This window comes from Nyctereutes procyonoides, unplaced genomic scaffold, assembly GCF_905146905.1.
Source record: "Nyctereutes procyonoides isolate TBG_1078 unplaced genomic scaffold, NYPRO_anot_genome, whole genome shotgun sequence".
NCBI classification, from domain to species: domain Eukaryota; kingdom Metazoa; phylum Chordata; class Mammalia; order Carnivora; family Canidae; genus Nyctereutes; species Nyctereutes procyonoides.
Genome location: NW_026575030.1, coordinates 8,055,304 through 8,079,492, shown reverse-complemented (window position 1 = coordinate 8,079,492; position 24,189 = coordinate 8,055,304). Strand labels below are relative to the sequence as shown.

Below are 24,189 nucleotides of genomic sequence, written 5' to 3'. Positions count from 1 at the left end.
TGCCTCTCTCTCTCTCTGTGTCTCAATAAATAAATAAAATCTTAAAAAAAATCTTAGTGAATAATTGAGACTATTGGTTTCCTTCTAAGTAATATTTTTGCTGCATCCTCAAATTTTTGATAAGGAGATATTTGATTACCATTCCATTTTAAATTTTGGAAAAATTCATTATAATTTTCTTTTTGATTAATGGTTTGGAAATCTATTTAAATTTCAAAATGTATGGGCATTTAAAATATAGCCTTTTATTCTTGATTTTTAATTTTTTTGTGCCAAGTTTGGAAAATATATCTGTATGACATTTATTCCTTGAATTTTTTGAGATTTGCCCAGGACTGATATATTTTCATTCTGTTTTCTTGAGAAGAATATAATTTCCCTATACCTTATGATTTTAAGCTTATTATGTTGTTATAGACACACATACACCCATACACAATTTTTGCTTGTTGCAATTTCCCAGTATAACAATGGATTTGTCATTTTTTTTGCTTTATGTATTTTGAAGCTGCATTATTAAATGCATGCAATTTTAAAATATTAAAATATTTATCATTATATGTAGTGACTCTATCTCTAATAATGTCTTTTGCCATAAAGTATACTTTGTATAATGATCTAACTACCTGGGATCCCTGGGTGGCGCAGAGGTTTGGCGCCTGCCTTTGGCCCAGGGCGCGATCCTGGAGACCCGGGATCGAATCCCACATCGGGTTCCCGGTGCATGGAGCCTGCTTCTCCCTCTGCCTGTGTCTCTGCCTCTCTCTCTCTGTGTGACTATCATAAATAAATAAATAAAAATTAAAAAAAATAATCTAACTACCTCAACTTTCATTTGATTTGTTTTTGCCTAACACATTTTTTACTATTGCTTTATCTTTAGTTTTCAGGTGTGCCACTTGTAAATAGTAAATAACTGTATTGAAAAATCCAATCTGGTAATCTCTGTCTTTTAATTCAGGAATTTAATCTGTTTATATTATTGTGATTATTGATATATGTGGATTTTTTCTAACATCTACTTTTGTTTTTATTTTTTTATTATTTATTTATTTAAAGATTTTATTTATTTATTAGAGAGAGAGAGAGAGAGAGAGAGAGAGAGAGGCAGAGACACAGGCAGAAGGAGAAGCAGGCTCCATGCAGGGAGCCCGACATGGGACTCGATCCCTGGTCTCCAGGATCAGGCCCTGGGCTGAGGGCAGCGCTGAACCGCTGAGCTACCCGGGCTGCCCTCTACTTTTGTTTTTAATGTCTCCTGCTTTTTTATGCTATTTTTCTCTTTTATTGCTTTTTAAGAATTGACATTTTTGTTTATTTGCTTTATTTCATTTTTTCCTCTCCTAAGGATTTGGATGTTATATTTTTAGTTTTTAGTGGTCACCCTTAGCATTTTTCCAGACTTACTTAATAAAACCTTAATTAGTCCATAATTTCTTCTACCCCCGAACAAATACAAGTGTCTCAGAACATTTTAACTCACTCATTTACTCAGTCACCTTACATGTCATTGTTGTCCAGTCTTTCGGTACCCTTTAGAAGAAACTCACATATGTAGACATTATTATTATTTTATATAGACATGGCTTATTTAGATTTGCCTTCATGGTCACTAGTTCTTTTACTATTCCTTCTTGTTTTTTGCCTCTCCCCTGGGATTATTTTTTCCTTCTATCCAAAGTATACTTTTTAGAAGTTCTTTAGATAAGAACTATTGGTAAACTCTCTATTCTTGCATATCTGAAATGTCCTTTTTTTCCTTCTTTCTTAAGATCAATTTTGCTAGATTTATAATTGTAAATTGACAATTATTTCCTCTCTGTACTTTCAAGATATGAGATCACTATTTTCTGATTTCCATTGATTAAGTTTATTATTATAATTTCACAATTGTTAATAATCTGTCATTTTTCTCCAGCTGCTTTTTGAGCTTCCTAATGTTTCTAGGTGTGGTTTCAGTTTTCAGATATGCTTTCCTGCTCAGAGGTATGCACTGTGCTTTCTGCTTTTTAGAGTCTAGTCTTTTATTACTTTGAAAAAATCCTCACCCTTTATCTCTTTAACATTTGCCTTTCTACCATTTTTTTATTTCTGGAGCTCCGCTTATTTGTACGTTAGACTTTTTCATTTTAACCTCTATCTCTTTTAGCATTCCTTTTATATTTTCTGTCCATTTGTCTTTTATCTCTCTCTCTCTCTCTCTTTTGCATCCTGGGTAATTTCTTCAGCTCCATTTTAAAATTCACTAATTTTCTCCAATTGGCTATTAAATCCATCAAATTAGGTTTGTTTCCAATGATATTTCATTTCTGAATTTTCTATTTTTTGTCATACCTGGTTGATAATGTTGGGTATCACTGTATTTCTCCTAAAAACAATTACTGTAAGATTATCACTTGTAATAATTACTATTATTAGTGTTGTAGATATTATTTCTACTTTATATTTTAATTAAGACCTTATTATATTGATTTTAAAAAGTATAGGTAGGTTATATTTCTGAATTTCATTTTAGGTTAGTAGAAAGGGTTTTCAAATGATTTGTTAGAAAAAGTTGGTGCCAGTCTGGTGGGATTGAGTTTCTACTCTACTGCTGCCGGCTTCCTCTTTTGACAAAGACCAGGGCAGTGACCCAGTAGAAGCAAGCTTCTGTGCTTCCAGGGGCCCACGTCATTGCTTTTGGAAAAGATTCAGCTTGTCAAATAGCCAAGTGACAAATCTTCTCTTAAACTTGTATGAGTTATTTTGGTTGTTCCTTAGTTCTTGCGTGAACCACCTTAATAATGGACATTCTTTCATCATTTCTTTTAAAGCTTAACTCTCTCAGCATTATGTGTGGGAGGACACAGAGTAAAAAAACAAAACTCCAAGCATGAGATTTTTTTTGTTGCTGTTGAAAATTATTTGAAGTGGTTTTCTGACCATGGTTCTTTCTTTGGAAAACTCTTCTCATGGGCTCAAGGCCACCTTTTGGTTATTGTTCCCAAGAAATGGTTTTTAGGTATTAGACTACTTTGTGCACATGGATTTCTTTTTTTCTCTTTTTCCCCCTATAGAGTAAGACAGTTTTGCTTTAGTAGAAAAGCTTGACTGCATAATAGGTTGGTGTTCTGCCTTTCAGAGAACAGGGGCTGCAGCCACATCTGCAGCGTGCAGGGGCATATCTCTCCAGCATGGCCAGGGAACCCATGTCCTGGGGAAGGTTAATAGAGCAGCAATGCAGCACAGCAGGGACAAAGGAAGATATCTAAGCCCTTGTTACTCAGAGTGTCTGAGGATCAAACACCATCCATGTTACTTGGGAGTTTATTAGAAATGCACAGGGTCAGCCTCATCCTAGATCAGGACTTAGAGCCTGTGTGTGAACAAGATCCATATGTAACTCCTGTGCACATTCTAGTTTGAGAAGCACGGTGCTCTCACCTACATTTTGAGCTGTAGCCTTCTGACCACAGCAGACACTGCTCCCTCCAGGAAGCCTTTCCCCAACTCTACTGGCTTTGGGTGCTCCTTTCACACCACAAACAAGTCCCCCCCAACACACACACACATACCACCACCACCACCACCACATCATCACCTGGATCTTGTCTGTCCTTCCCTGCCTATTGCTGTGGGTCTGTGTGCCTGCCCTTCCTAGGAGGTAAGCTCTAGCCCAGATCATCCTGTGCTCACCTTGTACATTCATTGCCTGATGATGAGCAAACGTCAATCAGAAGGCTCATTGAGCCAATGAATGAATGAATGAGTGGGCAGGTAGGTGATCAGCAGGACAGAAATAAAAGCCTGAAATTCACAGGTTAGGTGTTTATTTTTGCTGCTTCTTTGACAAGCTCTACGAGGTAAACACAAAATACACAAACTGTTTCAATGGCATTGATTTTGAACATCAACCATGGCATTTAGGGTTTCTGGAGCATGTTGGTTCAGGCACTTTTGTACCCAGAGGCACATAGAATTTACCAGGCTGAAAGGGAGTGACTTGCTTTCATGGGGATGCTGTTGCCAGCTGCCCGGTGAGGTAGGGAAGAGCAGCAAACACCAGATCAAGGCCAAGCACACAGTCCACCCTGCTTTTCATGAGTTGATTGTCCAGCTGGTGGGTGGCCAGGTCCTCTGCTGCACCTGTTCCCTCCTGCCACCCACCTTGGAACCAGTTCCCTCCCCTGGGAGCACCTGCAGCAGGAGGTGGGGAGGAGGGGAGGGAGCATAATGGATTTTGCTGTATGTCAGCATCTTTGGTATAAGGAAATTCCCTGGGCCCAGGGAGGGCTGGAGAAGGAAGGCAGCCAATACTGACTGGGACTGGGGTTGAAGACCTGGTGGATCCCAGTTGCCTCTGTTCTCCATGCTTCCAATCAGCAGGAAATTGACGGGCCCTCATTTCATTAAGCAAATGCCAGGATCTGTGCTTTGCCCACCTCCTTTTTCAGTCAGCCTCTCCGAGGATCTCAGTGGCTGCTCCATCAGGTCCCATTTGGAAGAAAAGATTCTGCTGCTCAGCCTTGAAGCAGCAGATGGAAAACATCTGCAGGAAGCAAAGTTTCGCCTGCACTGCCTTCCCTCCATCACTCACTGGCCTAATGAGATATTCTTACACTTGGCTTTCTTTTTCTTCCCCCCTCCTTACTAAAGGACACTAATGTGCTCTACAGACATGAGCTCATGAAGCCTCCCTGGGGAAGCAGGGGCATCCTTGTAGCACAGTCTTGTCAGCCTTTGCTGGCTCAACCCTCTGTTCCTAAGATCCCCTCTGGCCCGGAAGACCTAAGACATAACAAGTGTGACCAGTGCTCCCCATTCAGAGCAGAGTACAGTGTCAGCCTCACTTGTGTCTTCCACTGGGACTTCACCCCCAGTGGGTAAAGCACCCAAAGGTGCTTTTTCTGTGGACATGACAGATCATCCTGGTTCTAGAGCTGGCAGGGGGGCTCAGCCAAAAATAGCTGTTTCTCCACAGGGGAAATAAAAGCCGTTTCAGTCTGAACAAGCAAGGGATGGCATGGGATTTGAGGACACATGTCCTATGGCCCTGACTGTGGTCCAGCCTCTTGTGCTTTAGGGTAGCAGCACTTCAAGTTTGTAGCTTTGGTAGAAAAGACACTCCCAACTATTTTGAAGTATGACCACCTGGGGTTGGTGATTCTTGTTGGGGCTTGTTGCCCACGTTCTCCCTGTCTCCCTGGAGCAGTGGAGGAGCTTGGTGCCAGTGCGGTTTTCTGGCAGTTTCTCTGCCCGGGAGGAGGAGAGGACATTGGACGAGGTTCCCAGTGTTTTTGCACAGGACCAGTTAGGTGGAGACCATCAGTCCCTCAGTGCCCTGGGTAGGGCCTGGGGAAGGCACCCCTGGGATGCTAAGCGCCAGTCTGCCTTGTTTTCCCCTCCCCCTCAAACTGACTTTCAGAGGGTCTGCTCTGGGCCTTTGTAAGAGATATCCAAACTAATGATCTGAAAGGTGAGAAGGCACAGTGGTTTAAAGAACGGTCATCACCAACTTAAAGGAAGGAAAGAAATTACACTTGTTCTCAAGATGATTCATTAGTGGCTCCTGTGCGGAGGTGACTTCACACTCCCACAAGAGATCAATGTGCCGCCGTTGTGGTGACTTCTGGCTTTCAGGGGAAAAAAAAATCTCCCCGGCTCAGAGAGGGTTGGGGAGATCAGCCTGGCCCACACCCCCTACCCCCTCCTACCTAGCAAAGCACCCATCTACAGGCAGCAGGCTCACCCCCCAAGGGCCCTGGCTCCCGCCTGACCTCCTGCTAGGCTGGAGGTGAATGAGGGAGGAGACCCACCCCCTGCCCTGCTCACTAGCCACTCTTTCGCCCTGTGCACTGAATCCAGCTCCAGACAGAGCTCTCACCTGCCCCCCTTAAAGCCCCGGCTCTGCGAAAGCTTTGGGAAAGCAGCAAAAAGGGTGTGAGGACACAAATGGATCAAATCCACCAAGAGACAAGCCTCTCACTGCCTTTTCTGTGCAGAGAGTATATGTCAGTCTTGGCAGATATCCCACTAACATGAGCTCCTGTTCTCCTAACATCTGGCACTGGCTTTTAAATCTACAAGTTGAGATCTCAGGGACTCAGCTTTTTTAACTAAGTAAGTATAAATGCAAATCCTGTTATAGATATGAAATATATGTGAACATATATAGCGCACACGCATGTGTGCCATTCGGAATATCACTGCATACATTGGTGTCCTGGGAGTTCAGACTAGAGACCTAGCAGTTTGTGCACAATTTCACCGTACCAGGCGATCCAGAGAAGCGGCCCTGACAGGCCCAGGGCGCTATCCTGCCTGTGTCTGCTTTCTGGGGCCAGAGGCAGGCAGCTCACACGTGGCTCGTCTTCTGGGCCAGGGCATGGTCCATTGGCAGGGTAAACTTGATGGCACCATCCTTCTCCCAGCCCCTCCGGATCTTGGAGAGCCTGTGGCGGAAACAGGGCAGCAGGAACAGGCCTTTGGCAAGGATCACGACACAGGGCACCAGCAACGTGAGCGTGAAGGTAGGCGGCAGATAGAACTTGTAATGGCTGTCTTCGAAGGCGCGGGTCCAGCCGTAGGTGAGTGTATGCAGGGTGCTCAGCACCAGGGCTACGAAGCCCAGCGTGGACTGTAAAAGAAAGGAGATGGAGTTAGGGCCAGTGGTGGTGGGGGTGGTTGGTGACACATAGGGATCCCACCTGTGGCTCATCTGCTTGCCTGGCCCAGGGGGAGGAAGGAGGGCTGCTTTGATAGTCAAGAGTCTGGGTGCCAATCCCAGTCCTGTCACTCCCTCTCTGTAGGATCTTCATCATACCTAAACTCTTGGAGCCTCAGTTTCCCCTACAGAAAAGATGAGAATAATGTCTCTACCCTGCAGGTAAGGGCTGACTGCATCATGAGGACTTGACAAAGTAATGCTGCCCCCATCCCCACCCCACTGCATTATTCGTGCCTCTGGTGGCTGCCGGAGGACTTCAGATGCAATGAAGTTCAAAGTTTAAAAACATTTTACTGGTTCTGTGTATATTTTAATGTATATTTGAGTAAGGAGTGTCTGCCAGCATACCAAAGCCCTAATTTTGCTAATAATATTTGGCCTAAGATGAGGCCAGATAAAAAAGTGAGTTGGTTTTAAGATGACTTACACATAAACACAAAGTAACAAGTGTACTTGGCATGTGGATTTGGCACCGGTAGTGAGGGTGGCTCCACGGGCATGTGGGCTGAGTGACCTGATACTATCTGTGAAGCCCAAGGCTTGAGAGCATCAGATAGATGCTCTTGGCGGGTGCTGGCCCTTCCCCTCCCACCTACACCCTGACTCATGAACACCTCAGCTGAAAACCCCGCCAGGTTACTCTCTTACCTGGAAGGGAATGGGTACTGTGTGGAGATCGGGACAGTCACAAACCCAAACAGAAGCAGTTTAGGCCATTTTACAGGGAAGGGGAGCATCCCAGCCCTTGAGCCATGGGTGGCTCTTATGTACCACCTCCAGCCAAGAGCAGCTCTTCATCATCCCAAGGGCTATACAATCCCGACTTTCTCTGGGAGCTGTGGCATGTAAATAGCTGGGAAGTGCTGATCTGTAGCTCTAGCCTTGGAATCTTTGGCAGGTCAGGTTTCTTGTGGACATCAAATGAGGCATTCTAGAGTCCATTTGTGGGGGCTAGAGTCTTGAATGACACTGTGGCCCTGGGCAAGCCACTAAGTCAGCCTCAGTGAGAAGTCAGTGGTCCCCAAAGTTAAAGCTGGGAGATGTGAGGGAAGTGCTGTATGGCTGGGCATTCTGCGGCCTCTAGACGAGGTAGGGATGATGGAGAGCACAGGGTACCAAGGAGCAGGGCTGTGTGGCAGGCATGGAGGAGAGGCACTGGGCAGTTCTGACTGCATTCCATAAGCACTGAGGAACCATTGAGATTTTGGGCAGGAGAGCCCTGTGTTTCTTACATAAGGAATGAAAATAGCAGTGACTCATCAAGCCATGAACACATATGCATTTTCTCTAAGGAGACACTGTAAGGGTTCAGTTGAAATGTGGCAGTATGAGGGTACCTTGGGGTACTCTCTATAGGGTGGTTTTGAGCTTTCCACAGAGAAGCCACAATTGGGCCTCCTGGATTTCCTTCCAGCCCCGTTTGTCAGCATCGATCCAGGGGCTGGGTAGAGAGACACTGTCTTGCTTGTACTCCCCTCAGGCATGGTTCTAAGTGGGTCTGATTCTGCTACCAGGCCTTATTCTCGCTCCTCCCTAGTGTGGGGGACACCTTGCTTATACCCACTCCAGTACAAACACCAAGACAGTGAACCTCAGTACGTGGAGGAACATTGTTTGGAAGAATTGCTTGCAATACTTTTATGAAAAAACAAAGCATTTTCTAATGGCTATATTCTATATGTCCCTAGACAGGTTGCCAAGTATAGCATTTTTGAACCCTAAAAAATACTAGTTGCCAAAAGATCCCCAGTGTCTATCATTCCTGGCCACCACTGTTTTCTTCTTCGCTTTTAGTAACTTCAAAGATGTTTTTATCTCATCTTTAACAACTTCCTGGCTCAACACAGCCTGGTGGGAAGAGCCACGGTTGGTTCTGTGCTACTACCCACAGGTATGCCATATTAAAATGATCAGCCCCCAAATGGAAGGCTCCCTGACTGCGAGTCACAACCAGATCCGTGTCACTTGCAGATGTATCTATCAAGAACTCCAAACCTCCTGGCAACTTCTGAACCACCCCAAATTTTTCTAAGTTCTGATCTATTGATATTGAAGACTGGGATTAAAAAGGTCTGAGCACTGAGAAAATATTTGGGGTTAATATCCAGACTATAGAGAGGACTCCCAAACTCAGCAACAGAAAACCAAACACCTCAATTCAAAAATAGGCAAAGCACTTAAATAGAACTATCTCCAAAAGAAGACCCATGGATGGCTAATAAACACATGAAGAGAAGCTCCACATCACTCATCATCGGGGAAATGCAGATCCAGACCATAATGAGATGTCACCTCACACCCATTAGGATGGCTAGCTGTCAAAAAAACCCCCAGAAAACAAGTGTTGAAAGGATGTGGAGAAATCGGACACCTTGTACACTGGGTGGGCACAGCTGCTGGGGAAGATGGGTTGGGGGGGAGGTTCCTCTAAATAAAAATACAATTACCAGCCCACCCTCTTCTGATATACACCCAAAAGAATGGAAAGCAGGGTCCCGAAGAGATACATGTATACCCCGTATTCTCAGTGGCATTATTCACAGGAGCCAAAGCATGGAGGCAACCCAAGTGTCCACCGGCAGAAGAATGGATAAGCAAAATGGGATATTCCTAAACAGTAGACTATTACTCAGCCTTATAAAGGAAGGCAGTTCTGACACATGGTGTGACACAGATGGACCTTGAGAACATTATGCACATGAAATCAGCCAGGCACAAAAAGACAAATACTGTATGATCGCGTTTCTATGAGGCAGTCAGGTCACAGACACGGAAAGTGGAATGGTGGTTGTCAGGGGCCGGGGGAGGGGATGGTGGGGGGTTAGTGATTACTGGGGACAGGGTGTCAGTGTTGCAAGATAAAAAGAGCTCTGGAGATGGAAGGTGGGGACAGTTGCACAACAGTATGGATGTGCTTAATATCACTGAGTCATACATTAATGGTTAAGAGAGTAAATTTCGTGTTATTTTACTACAATAAAAAAAAATTGAGGGGGGAAGAAAAGGTCCCCAGCACCAACCATCAGGAATCAATCTTTGAACAAGCTGGACAACTATGCTGATGTTCCCCAACTGGCTGCCCGGCCCCAAATCCTTACTTCCCCTTCCTCACGTGGATATACTGGGCTTTGCTCAGATGGCTGGGAAGTGCGTTTTACCCCTAAGTCTGAGACTGTGATTTGCAAACCTGGCTACATAGTAAAATCATGGGGAGCTTAGGAAAATATGAAATGCCCAAGCCCGGCCCGGAAATACAGATGAGGTTGGCTTGGGGTGGGGCTCGGGTATCATGAGCTTTTAGAAATTCAGTGACGATGCTAATATGCAGTGAGGACTAAGAACAAAAATTTAGGAGACTCTCATCACCCAAGTCTGAAGTTGAGGTCACGGTGAGAAGCCCCCATGTGCCGCTCTGCCCAGGCTATTTGATTACGATGGACCTGATCTTATATGTGCCTTCCACAAAGATCCACTGAGGCCTCAAAGGGCCCACAACCTGCATCGTGGGCTGCAGCAATGAGAACCCACCCAGGCCTAGAGATCCAGCCCTGGTGGCCCCCAGAAGGCCTCAGCATTTCCCTCAGGGACATGCCCTGGAGCTCCAGTGTTTGACTCATGTGGCCCACCATCCCCAGCCCCTAATTTGGAGTGCTGGATTGTGGTAGGAATGTGGGAGGGCACAGAGATGCTGCTCCCGTTCCTGCAACCCCATCCTTTTGCCATCCCAAATTCCATGATGACAGATGGCAGGAAGCCCCAGTCCCAGGTTAATGGTTTACAGAGAGGGCTGACACCCAAACATCAGCCAGTAATGAAGGGCCTTTGGACTTCCAGTGCCAATGGGACACCTGGATGATTCCAGGGAGTTTGATTTCCTAAAGCTCTTTCTCCTTGGGAACATTTTGAAAATCCCATCCCCATCCCAACACACACCCACACTCCCCAAACGAAGGCCATTTATATTGTACGTAAGCTTGTTAGCAAAAAAGAAACAGCCAGGTTGTCTGTGGCTCTTGCTCCTGCTCAATTACTGTGGCGTAGAGGGGCTGTGGACAATCGCTCATGAAGCTGCCGTCAGAGCCGGTCTCTGTCATTATTTCAGGCAGGTGGCCGGAGTGGCCAAGGTCAGGGGAAGTCCCTCTAACTCTGAGGCAGAACTGAGTTGCTAGAGCAGAACCCTAATTTCTCTGTCCAGGTGAGCAGCCCCGACCTGGCTATTCTGCAACCTAACAATGTTTAACTGGCTTACTTTGAGCAGTTAGCACAGCCAAGGCCAAACCAAAGCCATAATCACAAAACCCAGAATTTAAACCTTTGCAAACCACCTTAGGAACAAAAGGATAAAGATAAACACAAGTCACCGCTGTAGAGTCAACACACTGTTTTGATGGCTTTCAGCTCCAGAAATCATCACAGACCCAGGAGTCAGGCCAAGCCCCTGGAGATCTGTAGCTCTCCCGGGCCAGCTGCTGAGCCCTGGTGACCTGTCGTGGTTGTGTGTGGCAGCGGGAGGAAATGGGGCCCGGGTAGCTCCTTGCTGGCAGTGCTAACCTCAAAAATCATCCAGCTACTATCGGGTGCATGTATGGTGTGTCTGACATGCCCTTGGTTCACACCTCCCTGAGGACCACAGGACATAAATGGGGACACTGGTGCTCCAGCAGGCTAGGAAAACTATCTCATGGGGCGGTGGCGGTCTTGGGACTGAAACCCAGATCTGCTCACTCCACACCCTGTGTCAGCCACCCCAACGGTTACCACACACACAACAAAAACAGACTTCTCGGGCATCTGAGTCCACAGGTCAGGGGTGGGTCTGGGTATCTGTGTTTCTCCAAAAGAGCTCTGTGACTTCTAACTTCGTGATGGTGGCTCGCAGGAAGAAACATACTTTTCATTACTGCCCAGGACATACCACATATGTAAATATAACTACCGAATCAATATAACCGCAAAAACTATCCTTAGGACATGCAAAGCACTCTGAATTTTTGTAACATCCTATCCTACTTCATTTTTTTAAAAGCTGGTTATGATCCACCAGATTGATTTCACGACCCACCAGTGGGTATCGACTATAGTTTGGAAACACCACCCTGGATCATTCTGATCCCCAAAGTTGGAGTCTCCCAGTGTCTTGTGAGCTCAGAAATGGGTGATTGGTATCTTAGGAGTAATGGAAATGTGGCCACATATGCTAAGAATAATGCAAAATGCTTTTTACTTTCTTCCACATGTCGTCTTTCACCTCTGTAGGCATTACCTCCATCTTACAAGAGTGTAAAGTGAGGTTCAGGGGGTGTTCGTCACCTGCCCACGATTCCAGAGCTGGGACAGGGGGAGGCAGAGCTGGACCTGGGCTCTGGGCGCTGACAGTTCCTCCTCCCTATTAGCACCCTTGGGAGATAGAGCATTTGTTTTCGTGGACAGAATGTGGGCGTTTGACTTCCGTAAGTAAAACCCTGCCTTTCTACCCATCCCCTGGCCTTGCAACCCCCCTGCTCTTGCAGTGGGAGAGGGACTTCCATATTTACATTTCAGCTCTTCAATATGTAAAGTCAAGCGTGGCTCCTGAGGTTCCAGTCAGCCTTCGCTAACAAAATCAAATCCTCTGGCTTTCTCTGGGAGCCAGAGCCAGGGCTTGTAATCTACAGCTGCTTAACGGAGCAGCTTTCTGGTTAGGGGAGCGGCCTGCAGTCTGTTTTAATTGTGGATAAACCATGCACCCCAGGATACTCCAAGCAGGAACAGGAAAATCCGAGATTTGGGTGTGCGACACATGGGGATTAATGGCAGATAAATAAAATTCTGTTTTTCCCCCTCTGCTGCTAGCGTGTGTCAGCCCTGAGCACTCCCCCCGAGACCGTCTGAGATGAGCAGAGCCACTGAGATTCAGAAACAAGACATATTTTAAAAAAAAAACAAAAACCCCAAATAACCACAACTGTGTTTTGTTCTAGGGTGTGTAAGCGTCCCCAATAAGGGACAATTAATTTGGATTACATAAGAGCACTGCGGCACCTCGGCGACCCCTGTGAATCCTGTACTGTGTCCTCACCACACAGGGAGGATACGTGACAGATTTTTGTTGATACTGGGGGTGGAAATGAGAGCTGTTCCCTGCCCTGATACAGTATCAATGCAGAAACCAGTATTAGTCAGCACCTATCCATGGAGGGGATGAGTTAATCCGCCAACACTTGGGGGCTGACCGCGTACTCTGTATGGAGAACGGTGGGAAATGCCAAAGCAATGTAAAAAAATGTGCCTGGCTCAGATGTCCTTGTGACTGAAATGTGGCTATGCCTGTTTTGTTCCCTATCCCATCGGAGGCCTAACACGATGCCAGGCATGCCTTAAGTGTGCAATAAACATGTACTGAATGAATGAATACATGTGTGAAGACCCTGTGCCTGGGGCACCTGGGTGGCTCAGTTGATGAAGCATCTGACTCTTGATTTTGGCTCACGTCATAATCTTAGGGTCATGAGATCAAGCTCCAAGCTGAGCATGGAGCCTGCTTGAGATTCTCTCTCTCCCTCTGCCCTCTGCCCCTCCCCATCCCCTCTAAAATAAATAAATAAATCTTTACAAAAAAACCCTGAAAAACAAAAACCCTGGGCCAGTAACAGCATTTCCTAAACTGTATTTGGTGGAATGTTATCTGCAAGACAAAAAACAAACCCAACAAAGTGGGGAGAGGTAGGGTGTTAATGCTCAAGTAGGTCTGGGTAACAGGTTGGTTGTAGACATTATTAGAATTTTTTTTTAAGATTTTATTTATTTATCCATGAGAGACACAGAGAGAGAGAGAGGCAGAGACACAGGCAGAGGGAGAAGCAGGGTCCATGCAGGGAGCCCGATGTGGGACTCAATCCCGGGTCTCCAGGATCGCACCCTGGACCGAAGGCAGGCACTAAACCACTGAGCCACCCGGGCTACCCCATTACTAGAATTTTGATGTGCCAGAGGGCATTGTGAATCTCTTAGGGAAGGCAAATCTTTTCTCAGATTTATTCAACTACGGACCTCCTTTTCTCTGAATATCTCATAGGTATGGTGTACATGCCATGTCTTATCCCCTATAAACTGGTGATCCTAATGCTTACCTCCTCTTCGCCCCATAAGAATCAACAGGTTAAAGGGGACACAACAGAGCCAGTTGAGATGAGGTTGCTGAGTGGTCGGCGAGGCTCCCTCACCGGCTCGCTGGCTCTCAGCTAGACCAGTGAGATATGCAGTGACTGCACATCATGAAATTTTGTCTGAGAAGCACAAGAACCATAGACACTGAGAATGTTTAGTCCAGGGTTCAGTGTTCCATCGTCTAATTTTTTTCCCATATCTACATCTGGCTTCCCCAGACATCATGAGGTCGAGCTTATCCCACAGCCTCTTCATCAGGTGTGGCCGAGCTCTCAAGGCTCCAGAAGGCCCTAGCGTCTGACCAAGCCATCCTGCTGCAAAGATTACATAAGCCAAGGTGGTTGATGGAGGGGAAGGTGCTGTACATGAGAGTCAGGGCCAACACTGAACTAGCGGAGTCTTACCAGCAGAGGTAGAAGAAGTACTTTACCTGAACGAAGCTGAACTCCCTCCAGTTAAGTGAGTTTGCAATGGACGGCAGTGATGTGACAGCCAGCAGGGACAGCGTGCCAAGGGCCAGCACGCCCAGCGACAGGTATATCTCCATCCGCCAGACTTCCTCCTCGATCCACAGGTGACTCTTGTTGGCCAAGACCTGAAGCGGATGGAAGAAAATCCATGGGCACAGTGGCCGAGGTTGGGGCCCTGGAGGTATCAGTGAGAGATTTTCGGCCTGGATAAACATTGCAATGGTGAACATTCCCACCACGTTTGACATGCACCTAGTCCTGCTCTAAGTGCTTTCTAGGCATCAGCTCATCTTTTTTTTTTTTAAAGATTTTATTTATTTATTCACGAGAGACACAGAAAGAGAGACAAGCAGAGACACAGGCAGAGGGAGAAGCAGGCTCCATGCAGGAAGCCCGATGTGGGACCTGATCCCGGGTCTCCAGGATCACACCCTGGGCTGAAGGTGGCGCTAAACCGCTGAGCCACTGGGGCTGCCCGGCATCAGCTCATCTAATCCTCACAACAACCTTGTGAGGTAGGGCGCACTATTATCCCCATTTCACAGATGAGGGAAATGAGGCATGAGGATCAAGTAACTTTCCTAAGGTCACACGCAAGGTAGTAGATGGCAGGGCTGGGATTGGGACCCAGGCAGTCTGGGTCTCAGCTTTCTCAAATCCTTCTGGGGCCAGTCAACCAGCACAGTCCCCTGAGCTAACAGTAAGGAGTCAGAGAGGACGGGGTGCCCCCCTCACTTGTCCTCGCTCTATCTCTCTTTCAAATAAATGGATAAAATCTTAAAAAAAAAAAAGGAGTAAGAGAAGTCAATAAGACATACAGACCCTTCAAATATGACCATATCACATGGTTTTCTGGTCCCCAAATCCCCAAAAGGAGAGAAGAGCTCTCCTAGCTCGGAATCCCTTCAACCAGATGGGCTCATGCCTCTGTAACCAGGCTCCCTACGGGCCTGTCTTACCCTGGACACTTTGCCTTCCTGATCCTCCAAGCTGCCCCAACCATAGGCTTCCATTCAGGACAAAAAAAGACACACACAGACACTAAACCCCTCAACATTTGCTGACCCAAAGCCACCAGCTCCCATCTTCCCATGCAGTTCCCTATTTCTGCCTGAGGAATATAGTTTTGGCTCAGCCATTGCCAGGCAACAGAGATTGACAGCCATCACCAAGTTGTGAGCACTTAGGAAGCACCTGCTGCGTGCGGTGCTTTGCAGGGAGCAAAGGCACCTGCCCTCACAGAGCTCTGGGATCCCCCACTGAGCTCGAGGCACACACCATCAGGGAGCCTCTGCGAGCCCAGAGATCTTGGCCCCCCCGCCTCCCCACTCCGTGCCCTCTCGGCTCCCACTCCCTGCCCATACTCCTTTGTATGGTGCACACACGAGGAAACTTTTATTAAGGTCCTTCCATTGGAACCATCACTGCCAATTGGACTAGGTAGCAGAGTTCCTGGAAGTTAGTGTCCTCTGAAGAAACACCATGGTACTTTCATTCTAGCAGCAGATCAAGGAACAATATTTTCTATTAGGAAATGTGACTCTGCTTTAGCAGGCAGGTCTTTGCAAAACAGAATGACTCATACAAGTTTTTGAGAAACTATTTCATCAGGGAAAAAAAAGGGGGCTGGGGCCCCTGGGTGGCTCAGTGGTTGAGTGTCTGCCTTTGGCTCAGAGCGTGATACCAGGGTCCTGGCACCAAGTACCAAATCAGGCTCCCCGCACAGAAGCAGGGAGCCTGTTTCTCCCTCTATGTCTCTGGCTCTGTCTGTCTCTCATGAATAAATAAATAAAATCTTAAAAAAAATAACCCAGGCCCAGTTACCAGCTCCACTATTAAAAATGAATCTAGTGGGCTGAGCAAAATTGTTGAAAAGCTGATGAGACAAAGTTTAAAGAAACTGAGAAAATGCCATCCACTGGGTGCTATTCCTGCAATTTGAGAAACACGACCCCCCAGTTCTCTTTTAGGGCAGGTGGCTCACGTCGCTGTCCTTAAGCCACAAAAGGACCAGGAGCCTGGGGACTTGAGTCCTCATCCTGGCTGTAGGGTGTATGTGACTCTGGGCAGCTCCGGCCCTGGGCCTCTGTTTCCCCACTGCAGGCTGGAAGAGGTAACAGGCCGGAAGGCTGTGACAAACACAGCCCTGCAGAGGGTGGAGGGGTCTTCTGCGTAACGCGGCTCCAAGTCTTACTCACACCTTTGCCGTGTTGACAACTGCCACTAAGTAAGTCATCTCACTGCAAATTGTTTGTTCTTCAGATAGACTTCATTAGTCATTCCTCTCCGTGTTTCGGTAAGACCAGGCAGTTAATGTCACAAGTCAGAGTCTGGATGATTACACACACATACCATACTTGCTTGCAAAATGTCTTGTTTTTTTCCTCCAATATTTCCACTCTGCAATGACTCTGGGAAGCGGCGGGGTGAGGTGGGCAGGGGAGCAATGGGTGTCGCGGACCCAGGTGAGGATCTGCAGCCCAGCCGCCTGCAGTAGCCCGTGGGATTCTTAACCCACTGACCGGACCACTGTGCTGTACTCAGGGCTCCCCAGGGCTCCCCTGCGTCACACACGGCTACCTGGAATGTCGATGCGACAGCTCTTCACTCCCCTGGTAATTCTCCCAAGTTCACAGCTAACCCAGGTGGCCACCAAGAGAACCAGGCTAGTGCTCGCCAACAGGAGCCGGAATAGTGGCATTCACACGTAGGATTTCCGTTCCCTGGGGTTGGCCAGCTACATGGTGAAGAACCCAGGGGCTGGAGGACCAGTGAGGCTGTATCATTGGCCCCTGTCCTTGTCCCAAGAGTGTTCAGAGGGTGGGGCTGACGCCCAGATGAGGGGCAGCCTTGCCTAGTAGAGACTGGCTTCAGGCTCAGGGCGGGACTCCTGCTGATGCTGCCACTAGGGGGCAGTCAGGAGACCCTGGGCAGTGGCTTCCCTGGCTAAGAGGGCCACCTCCCCTCTCTGGCTGTTACCCCAGGGGGGAAAAGGATGTTTGTGAAACAAGTCGCATGTGACTGGCAAACAGTCGCATGTGATTAGCACAATAAATGGTTGGCGCTGTTGCTTTTAATGGCAGCTGGGAAGCTGGACTAGTTCTTGCCCTAAGCTCTACATGTACTCCTCCTAGGAGATGCCTGCCACTGGCTTCATGTTGGCCAACTTAACAGCCGCTCCATGGACACGCCCTGGGAATCTGTGTCCGGAACCATGGACCTGAAGGGGTGGAAGAACCAGTCATGGAACTGAGTGGGGGCAGAAGACAGGCTGTCAAGGAGTGATTACAACGTGATGCCCAATAAACGTCACAGAAGCATGGACAAAATACAACAGATTACAGAGGTGGGTATGGGGAATGGGCGAGATAGGCAGGAGAGCTTAGAGGCAGGGGCTTTTTTGTTTTTTAGGATTTTATTTATTTATTTGACAGAGCGCATGCACAAGCAGAGGAAGGGGCAGAGAGAAAGGAAGAAGGAGATTCCCCACGCAGAGCAGGGAGCCCGAAGCAGGCTTGATCCCAGGACACTGGGATCATGACCTGAGCTGAAGGCAGACGCTTAGCTAACGGAGCCACCCAGGTGACCCACAGAGATAGGGGACCCCTGGGTGCTTCTGCGGTTGAGCATCTGCCTTCGGCTCAGGGCGTGATCCTGGGGTCCCGGGATCGAGTCCCACATCGGACTCCCTGCATGGAGCCTGCTTCTCCCTTTGCCTCTATCTCTGCCTCTCTCTGTGTGTCTCTCATGAATAAATAAATAAAATCTGTAAAAATAAATAAATAAAAGAGAAATACAAGTATGTTAGACAGGGTGTCCCAGGGTGGGGAGTCCAGGCCAGGAGGAATGAGCTGTGGCCACTCAGAGGACAACATGGGACTCGAGCATCACAGGAGCAGTGGGGGGAGAGTGCAGCTGCTCCGGGAAGGGTCTGCCATTACCCTGAGGACAGTGGGGGATCACTGGGCGCTCTTCAGCAGGGACAGGGTAAGATGCAAATTTTAGACTCTCCAACAGCCTGGGTAAGGGTTGAGGCAAGGGGAAGAAGAAAACAGGGTGTGGGTTAAACATTTTCTTTGATTTCGACCTTTGATTTTGATCTTGAGATGCATTTCTGGGCAGCCACACAAGCAAATCAGAAAGCGCTGTACAAGTATTAGTTATTGTAGGTGATACTACTGGCAATACACACGGTCTCAGAGACTCCCTCTGTGGCTGGGATGCAGCTCTGTCCAAATCTGTGGACTCGGGATTGAGGGGTACTGTGCTGTCCCTTCTCCCTAAGGCCCAGCAGGCCAGCTAGGGTGGTGGGCACCTGCCTGCCTGCCTGGAGGCCCCAGGAGGACGGCCTGAGGGCAGGCTGGAAAAGTCACACATCAAGCAGGAGCCTGATGTTACAGCGCTGAATGAGGAACGCCTCTGCCACCCAGTCTCGGGGCCCGAGGGCGTGGCTGACCCCCAGACTATCCAGCATCTACTCCAACACCTGCAGGTGTAGGAGACACCACTGTAGGGTTGGCCTGGCCTGCCCTGCCCTGTGTTAGCCTCCCTCACCCCCGTCCCACCTCTCTCTAACCACTCTTCCCCAACAGACTTCTTCAGCCCTGGCTCTACCCTCCAGAACTCTGCAGGACAAGTTAAAGCCCCTTTTGCATGAGAAGCCTTCACTGTCTCCAAGTGATCCTGTCCTATGGGAGTGATGGTTGCCTGGCAACCTCCATGGGGTGGGGGTGGGGGAGCCTGCAGCCCCAAAGGGCTTAGGAACTTGGCAAAATTACCTTGCACCAGCCCCTCCTCGCTCTAGTATTTTGCATCGTGGCGAAACTGGGTTAACATAATATCAAGCAGAGCCTTGGCAGGGTGGAGAATTCAGAGGATGGCGATCAGAGGGTGGATGAGGGAAGGGAGGGTGCAGGGGCTTGCCTTGTGCTCTGGGGAGGGGAGGAGGCATTACCTTCTTCTCCACCCACTGTGTAAAACACCTGCCACCCAGATCTGCCACCTTCTGGGCAGCAAACATTGTGCCAGTCCCTGAGGAGCCACACAGAGCCTCCTGCTGAGCAGGCTGGCTCATTTTAGAAGTAGGAAAATATCATCAAAGAGCATCAGAAACATTAGCAGTGGGAGAAGCCTCGCTCTGCATGAGAGCCTTCAGGGCAAACCAGGGGCTGGGACTTGTCCAAGGTCAAGGTCTTGTTCTAATCAGGAATGGTGGAGGATAAGAGTTTAGGGCTCTGGCCTTCAGGCCTCCATGCCACCCCCACTTCCACCCCAACACCAGCTATAGCAGGAGATGAGACTGTCTTATTCCGTTCTGGGGCCCCAAGACTGAGAGAGCAGGTGCTCAGTGAAGGAATGACCTGGGTCCTGGGATCATGTACTCAGCTGTTACTTTGGATTCATTTTCCCTATAGAAAGCGATAAGGATAGGAGCATGGATCTGGAGTGGAATGGCGGGATCAGACTCCCAGCTCAGCCACTCACTGGCTGTATGACTTTGGTCAAGTTACTTCACTTCTCTGTCCCTCCATTTTCTCATATTTAAAATAAGGGTAGTAATAGCATGTGCCTTAGAGGAATAAGGGTGAGATGGATTCACGGGGAGTATGTGAAGCACTTAGAATGGTACCTGGCACACAGCATGTTCTTTTTAAGGGTTTGTGCCTATTATTTTTCCCTTCTTCTCATTTCCAGTGGGCGTCTTGCTCCTCCGCCTGAAGTCCGGGGTTCTTCCTTTCTCTCAGAAAAGCCTAAGCCCACAGACACACTATGCCAGGTGTCTGTGGGGAGGGAAGGACGAGGGCATTTGAGAAGCTGCCAGCAGGGAAGCAGGGGCCTGGGTTTGTGGTTCCCTGGAATCGGCCCTGCCTTGCCTCCAGGTCCTGCTGTGGGAGGTGGCCTGGCTTCTGAGGGGATGGCTGCATGGTAGGTACACCTGCGGAGGGCCCAGCCTCCCAAGCAAGAACAGAAACTGCAGAGGCCACCTGGGCTGGAATGAGGGGCTCACTGGCACCTGGGCCAAACTCTTGGCTGACTTGTCCTGCAGGGGAAAGGACCCATGTACCTGCCTGGGGACAGGAGGTAGGATGAAGAATGTGGGGGGAAAAGACAGGCAGCGTTGCTTATAGACCTGAGCCTGGGCATCAGGATCAGACCCTGTGAACTTTGTAAACCAGAAGGGAGCATTGGGGAGCCCTTTTCCGTGGGTATGGGTGCCTGCTGTTCTGCCTATGCTGTTACCTGGCTTGGCCTGTAGGCCCTCCACTGCCCAGGAAGCCTGGTGGCAAAAGAGCACCACATGGGTTTTCCAGATGAATGAATAATTAACACCTCCCCCCAGCCCCCTGCCAAAATACCTTGCTTCTGGGGCCTTCCCCACCTTGGCTGAGGGCGACTGCTTCTGTCATCCTTGACTACCTGGCATACCCTCTGTCTATTTCAAAATTCTGGCTTCAAAACATGCCTTCAATACTCTCTTGCTCCCTGCGGCTCCCACCTCACTCCAGGCCCCTGTGGCCTCTCGTCTTGAGTTCCTGTGCAGGAACCCGTCCCAGTACGTGCCTTTGACCCCTCCTGCCTGTTCTCCACGCAGCAGCCAGAGCGAGCCAGCTGAAGGGGCAGGCATCTCCCCTCCTTGAAACCCTTCACTGGCTCCCTGTTTCACTCAGAGTCTAAGGCCAAAGCCCTTGCCCTGCCTTCAGGGCCTCCCTGGCCTGGCTTCAACATCTCAGGCCTGGTCCACCACCCCTCGCTGGGGTCCTAGAGGCTCCTGGAATGTGCCTCAGAGCCTCTGCCCTTGCCGCTCCCTGGGCTGGCTGCCACAGGCCATTCTCACCTTTTTCCGCCTCTGCCCACCCATCACCCCCTCAGCCAGGCCTCCCCTGACCATACTCCAGGGGCACCTGGGTGGCTCCGTTGGTTGGGCGTCTGCCTTTGGCTTGGATCATGATCCTGGGGTCCTGGGATCTAGCCTCACATTGGGCTCCCTGCTCAGCGGGAAGCCTGCTTCTCCCTCTGCCCCTCCCCCTGCTTGTGCTCTCTCTCTCTTTTTCATGCTGTCTCTGTCTCTCTCTCAAATATAAATTAAATAAATAAATAAATAAATAAATAAATAAATAAACAAACAAACTCCAAAAAACAAAAAACCGTATTCCACCACAAGGAGCTGCTTGGCTTTTCTCCTTAGCCCTCAGGACCTCGCAGCTGGCTTGGTTTGTCCCCCCTGCCCCCGCTCCCACCCCGGGCCATGCCCTTGTGCGTCACATCTCCCTGTCTGGGTCACTGGTGCTCAGCATCTGGGGTGGCGGTGGGCCCAGGCGCCCGGAGAGCAGCTGGTGGGCGGCACCCACAGGCCGTACCTGTTTGATGGCGAGGTTGACCACCTCGTAGCGGCTCACGCGGCCCAGGGGCAGACAGAAGCTGTAGAGCGCGTGCAGGGCGGCGCAGAAGAAGCTGAGCAGGCCTATCTGCTTGCGGTGCTGCAGCCAGTGGTCTAGCCAGTCGGGGAAGCGGCGGTACTTGGTGCCGCGGTGCAGCTGCAGGGTGGCTGCCAGCACCCCGGGCAGGTACACCAGCGACAGCAGCACGTAGGCCACGCACGGCAGCGTCGTGTTGACCACGGACACGGGGAGCTTGTAGAACTTGCTCTTGCCATCGCGCACGTAGGGCTGCAGGACGTCCCGGACGAAGTTGTAGACGTAAAAGAAGATGAAGAGCCCCAGGGCCAGGAGAGCAGGCACCTTCCAGCCTGGGAGGAGGCGCAGGGGCATGGCCTCCACCTCCCGGGCTGAGACCAGGGACCCCATGTCCATGGGCATGAAGCCCATGGCCTGTACCATCTCTGAGACGGCCCGCTTGGCTTCCGGATGGTCACTGCAGATGGGCACCTGGCGGGAGGTAGGGGGAAGCAGATGGGGTCACAGGCCACAGGGGTGGGCAGGGGCTCAGACAGTGGCTAGGCCAAACCCTTCACCAAGCGGTGGAGGAAGCTGAGGCCAGGGAACCCCAGAGCAGAAGGTGGCTCTGACTCCCAGGCCAGGCTCTCCCCTCAGCCGGCTCAGCCTCCCAGGCCCTGGTCCAGCATGCCTGTGATGCAAAGAGAGGACCTGACAGGGAGTGTTTTGTCCAGTTCACTGCCATAGGCAACCACAAGAAACGAGCCCACCTAGGCAGCTCCCAGGAGCCCCAAGAATAGATGCTTTGAGAATGGTGGTCTGCTCTGGGGGTCACTCAGTAATTGGGCTTTGCATATGGCCCAGAACATGCAGTGGTGGGTGCAGTTCCATCCCTCAGGCCACAAGTGTCCTCTGCGATGGTGTCCCTTGGCCCCCTATGGCCCTCAGCCAACACAGAGGCCAGCCCCAGCCTCACAGCCCACTGCTTCCCACCATGAGCTCCACACAGGCATATTAGTGTCCTCAGATCTCTGGACACTGTGGCCTCACCCACGCTGCTATGGTCAGTCTGGTCCACCGACACTGACGGGGCACCTACTACGTCCTAGGCTTTAAGCACACAGTCCTTCAGCCTTGCCTCAAGTCCACAGGTGGGTACATCCCCATTTCTCAGGTGAGGAGACTGAGGTCCAGGAGCATCATTTCTCACCTCTGTACCTGTGCAGGTTGTCCCCATGGCCTGGGATGTCCTCCCCGCTCCCTGTACCTGACAATATGAAAAGCTGACCTGGAAGTCAGCTCTGCCACCGGCCCTCACACACTGGTCCCTGCCTGTCCACACACGGGAGTCCTATGACACAGGCTGTGGGACTTGGTGTGAGTCAGGTGGGTAATGTCGGGGAGCCTCAGTTTCCCACTCTGTGAAATGGAACTCGGCAGTGACGTGAGACGAACCTGGCACACCGAGGGCCCGCAACAAAAGTTAGCCATTTCCACTTATTGTTTTGACAGCTGCTGGTCGCCCCCACCAACACCCCAGTACCCACCTGCCTGTTCCCATCCCTAGGGCCGGACTGCAGGGTCCAGGCGGAGATGACATTGAAGGCCTTGACCACCGTGCAGGTGGGGAAGAGTGAAGCCAGGTACTCGGCATTGGACTCGCGGCGCCGAAGATGCTCCTGCTCCGTGGGGTTGCTCACGTCCACGAGGATCTTGCCAGCTAGCTGGTCACTGAGACCGCACAGGGAGGAGTAATGTTCCCGGAACATGGCCACGAAGATGACATCAGGGGAGTCCACTGCCTCTGCCTGGAAGGTCACTTGTGCAGCTGAGGGGAACAGCCCGGCCGTGCGTTTGGGGTTGCGGCTCCCCACAACCACGCTAAAGCCAGAGCCCAGCAAGCGTGTGACCAGGGAGCGGGCAAAGTCCCCGCTTCCCAGGACGCCGACTTTGGGGGCCTCGCTGGGGGCCTCGGCGAGGCTCCCATCACTGTCCACCAGCCGGCGGCTGATCAGCGGCTTGTCCATCTCTCCTGACATCTGAGTGGCTGGAAAGAAAACAGGAACTTGATCATTGGAGAGCTCCCAGACTGTCCTTTATACCACCTTCCTCTTTCTTGTCCACTGTAACCACATGGTGGCCAAACAGCCACCCAACAGACCTCCATGAGTGTTGGCATGTGCCAGCACGGGGGGGCTAAGCTGAGTGAGACCTAGCGCCCCAGGAAGAGGGGGAAGGACCTCTGCCCTCCACCCTCTGTCCTTTGTCCTGAATTATGTCCTTGGGACAAATTTGCAGGAGTGCTGAGAAAGAAGTGTATGGAACCTTCATGATGAGTGCTATGCGGTGCCATACTTCTTGTCAAAGGTGTATGTCATAGATGGATGGTGGTACTGCCAGCAGTCACTCTGACCTTCTCACCATTGGGTACTATTTGGTTACCAGGTAGGGTGATGTGTGCCTGTGCTTGGTC

At 49.7% G+C, this 24,189-nt stretch overlaps 1 protein-coding gene across 5 annotated transcripts in view; it reads right to left on the bottom strand.

Annotated features, from left to right (window-relative positions):
* Positions 1-3,792: 3,792 nt before the first annotated feature.
* STEAP3 (STEAP3 metalloreductase) overlaps positions 3,793-24,189 on the bottom strand; it is a 49,622-nt gene continuing 29,225 nt past the window's right edge. For all 5 annotated transcript variants that reach the window (XM_055316327.1, XM_055316328.1, XM_055316329.1 and 2 more), the window contains 4 exons: positions 23,264-23,763; positions 21,681-22,208; positions 14,283-14,447; positions 3,793-6,616 (listed from right to left, as the gene is read on the bottom strand). In XM_055316327.1, coding sequence (XP_055172302.1) covers positions 6,335-6,616; positions 14,283-14,447; positions 21,681-22,208; positions 23,264-23,763 — 1,475 coding nt within the window. In that variant the 3' untranslated portion in view covers positions 3,793-6,334. The remainder of the gene's footprint in view (positions 6,617-14,282; positions 14,448-21,680; positions 22,209-23,263; positions 23,764-24,189) is intronic.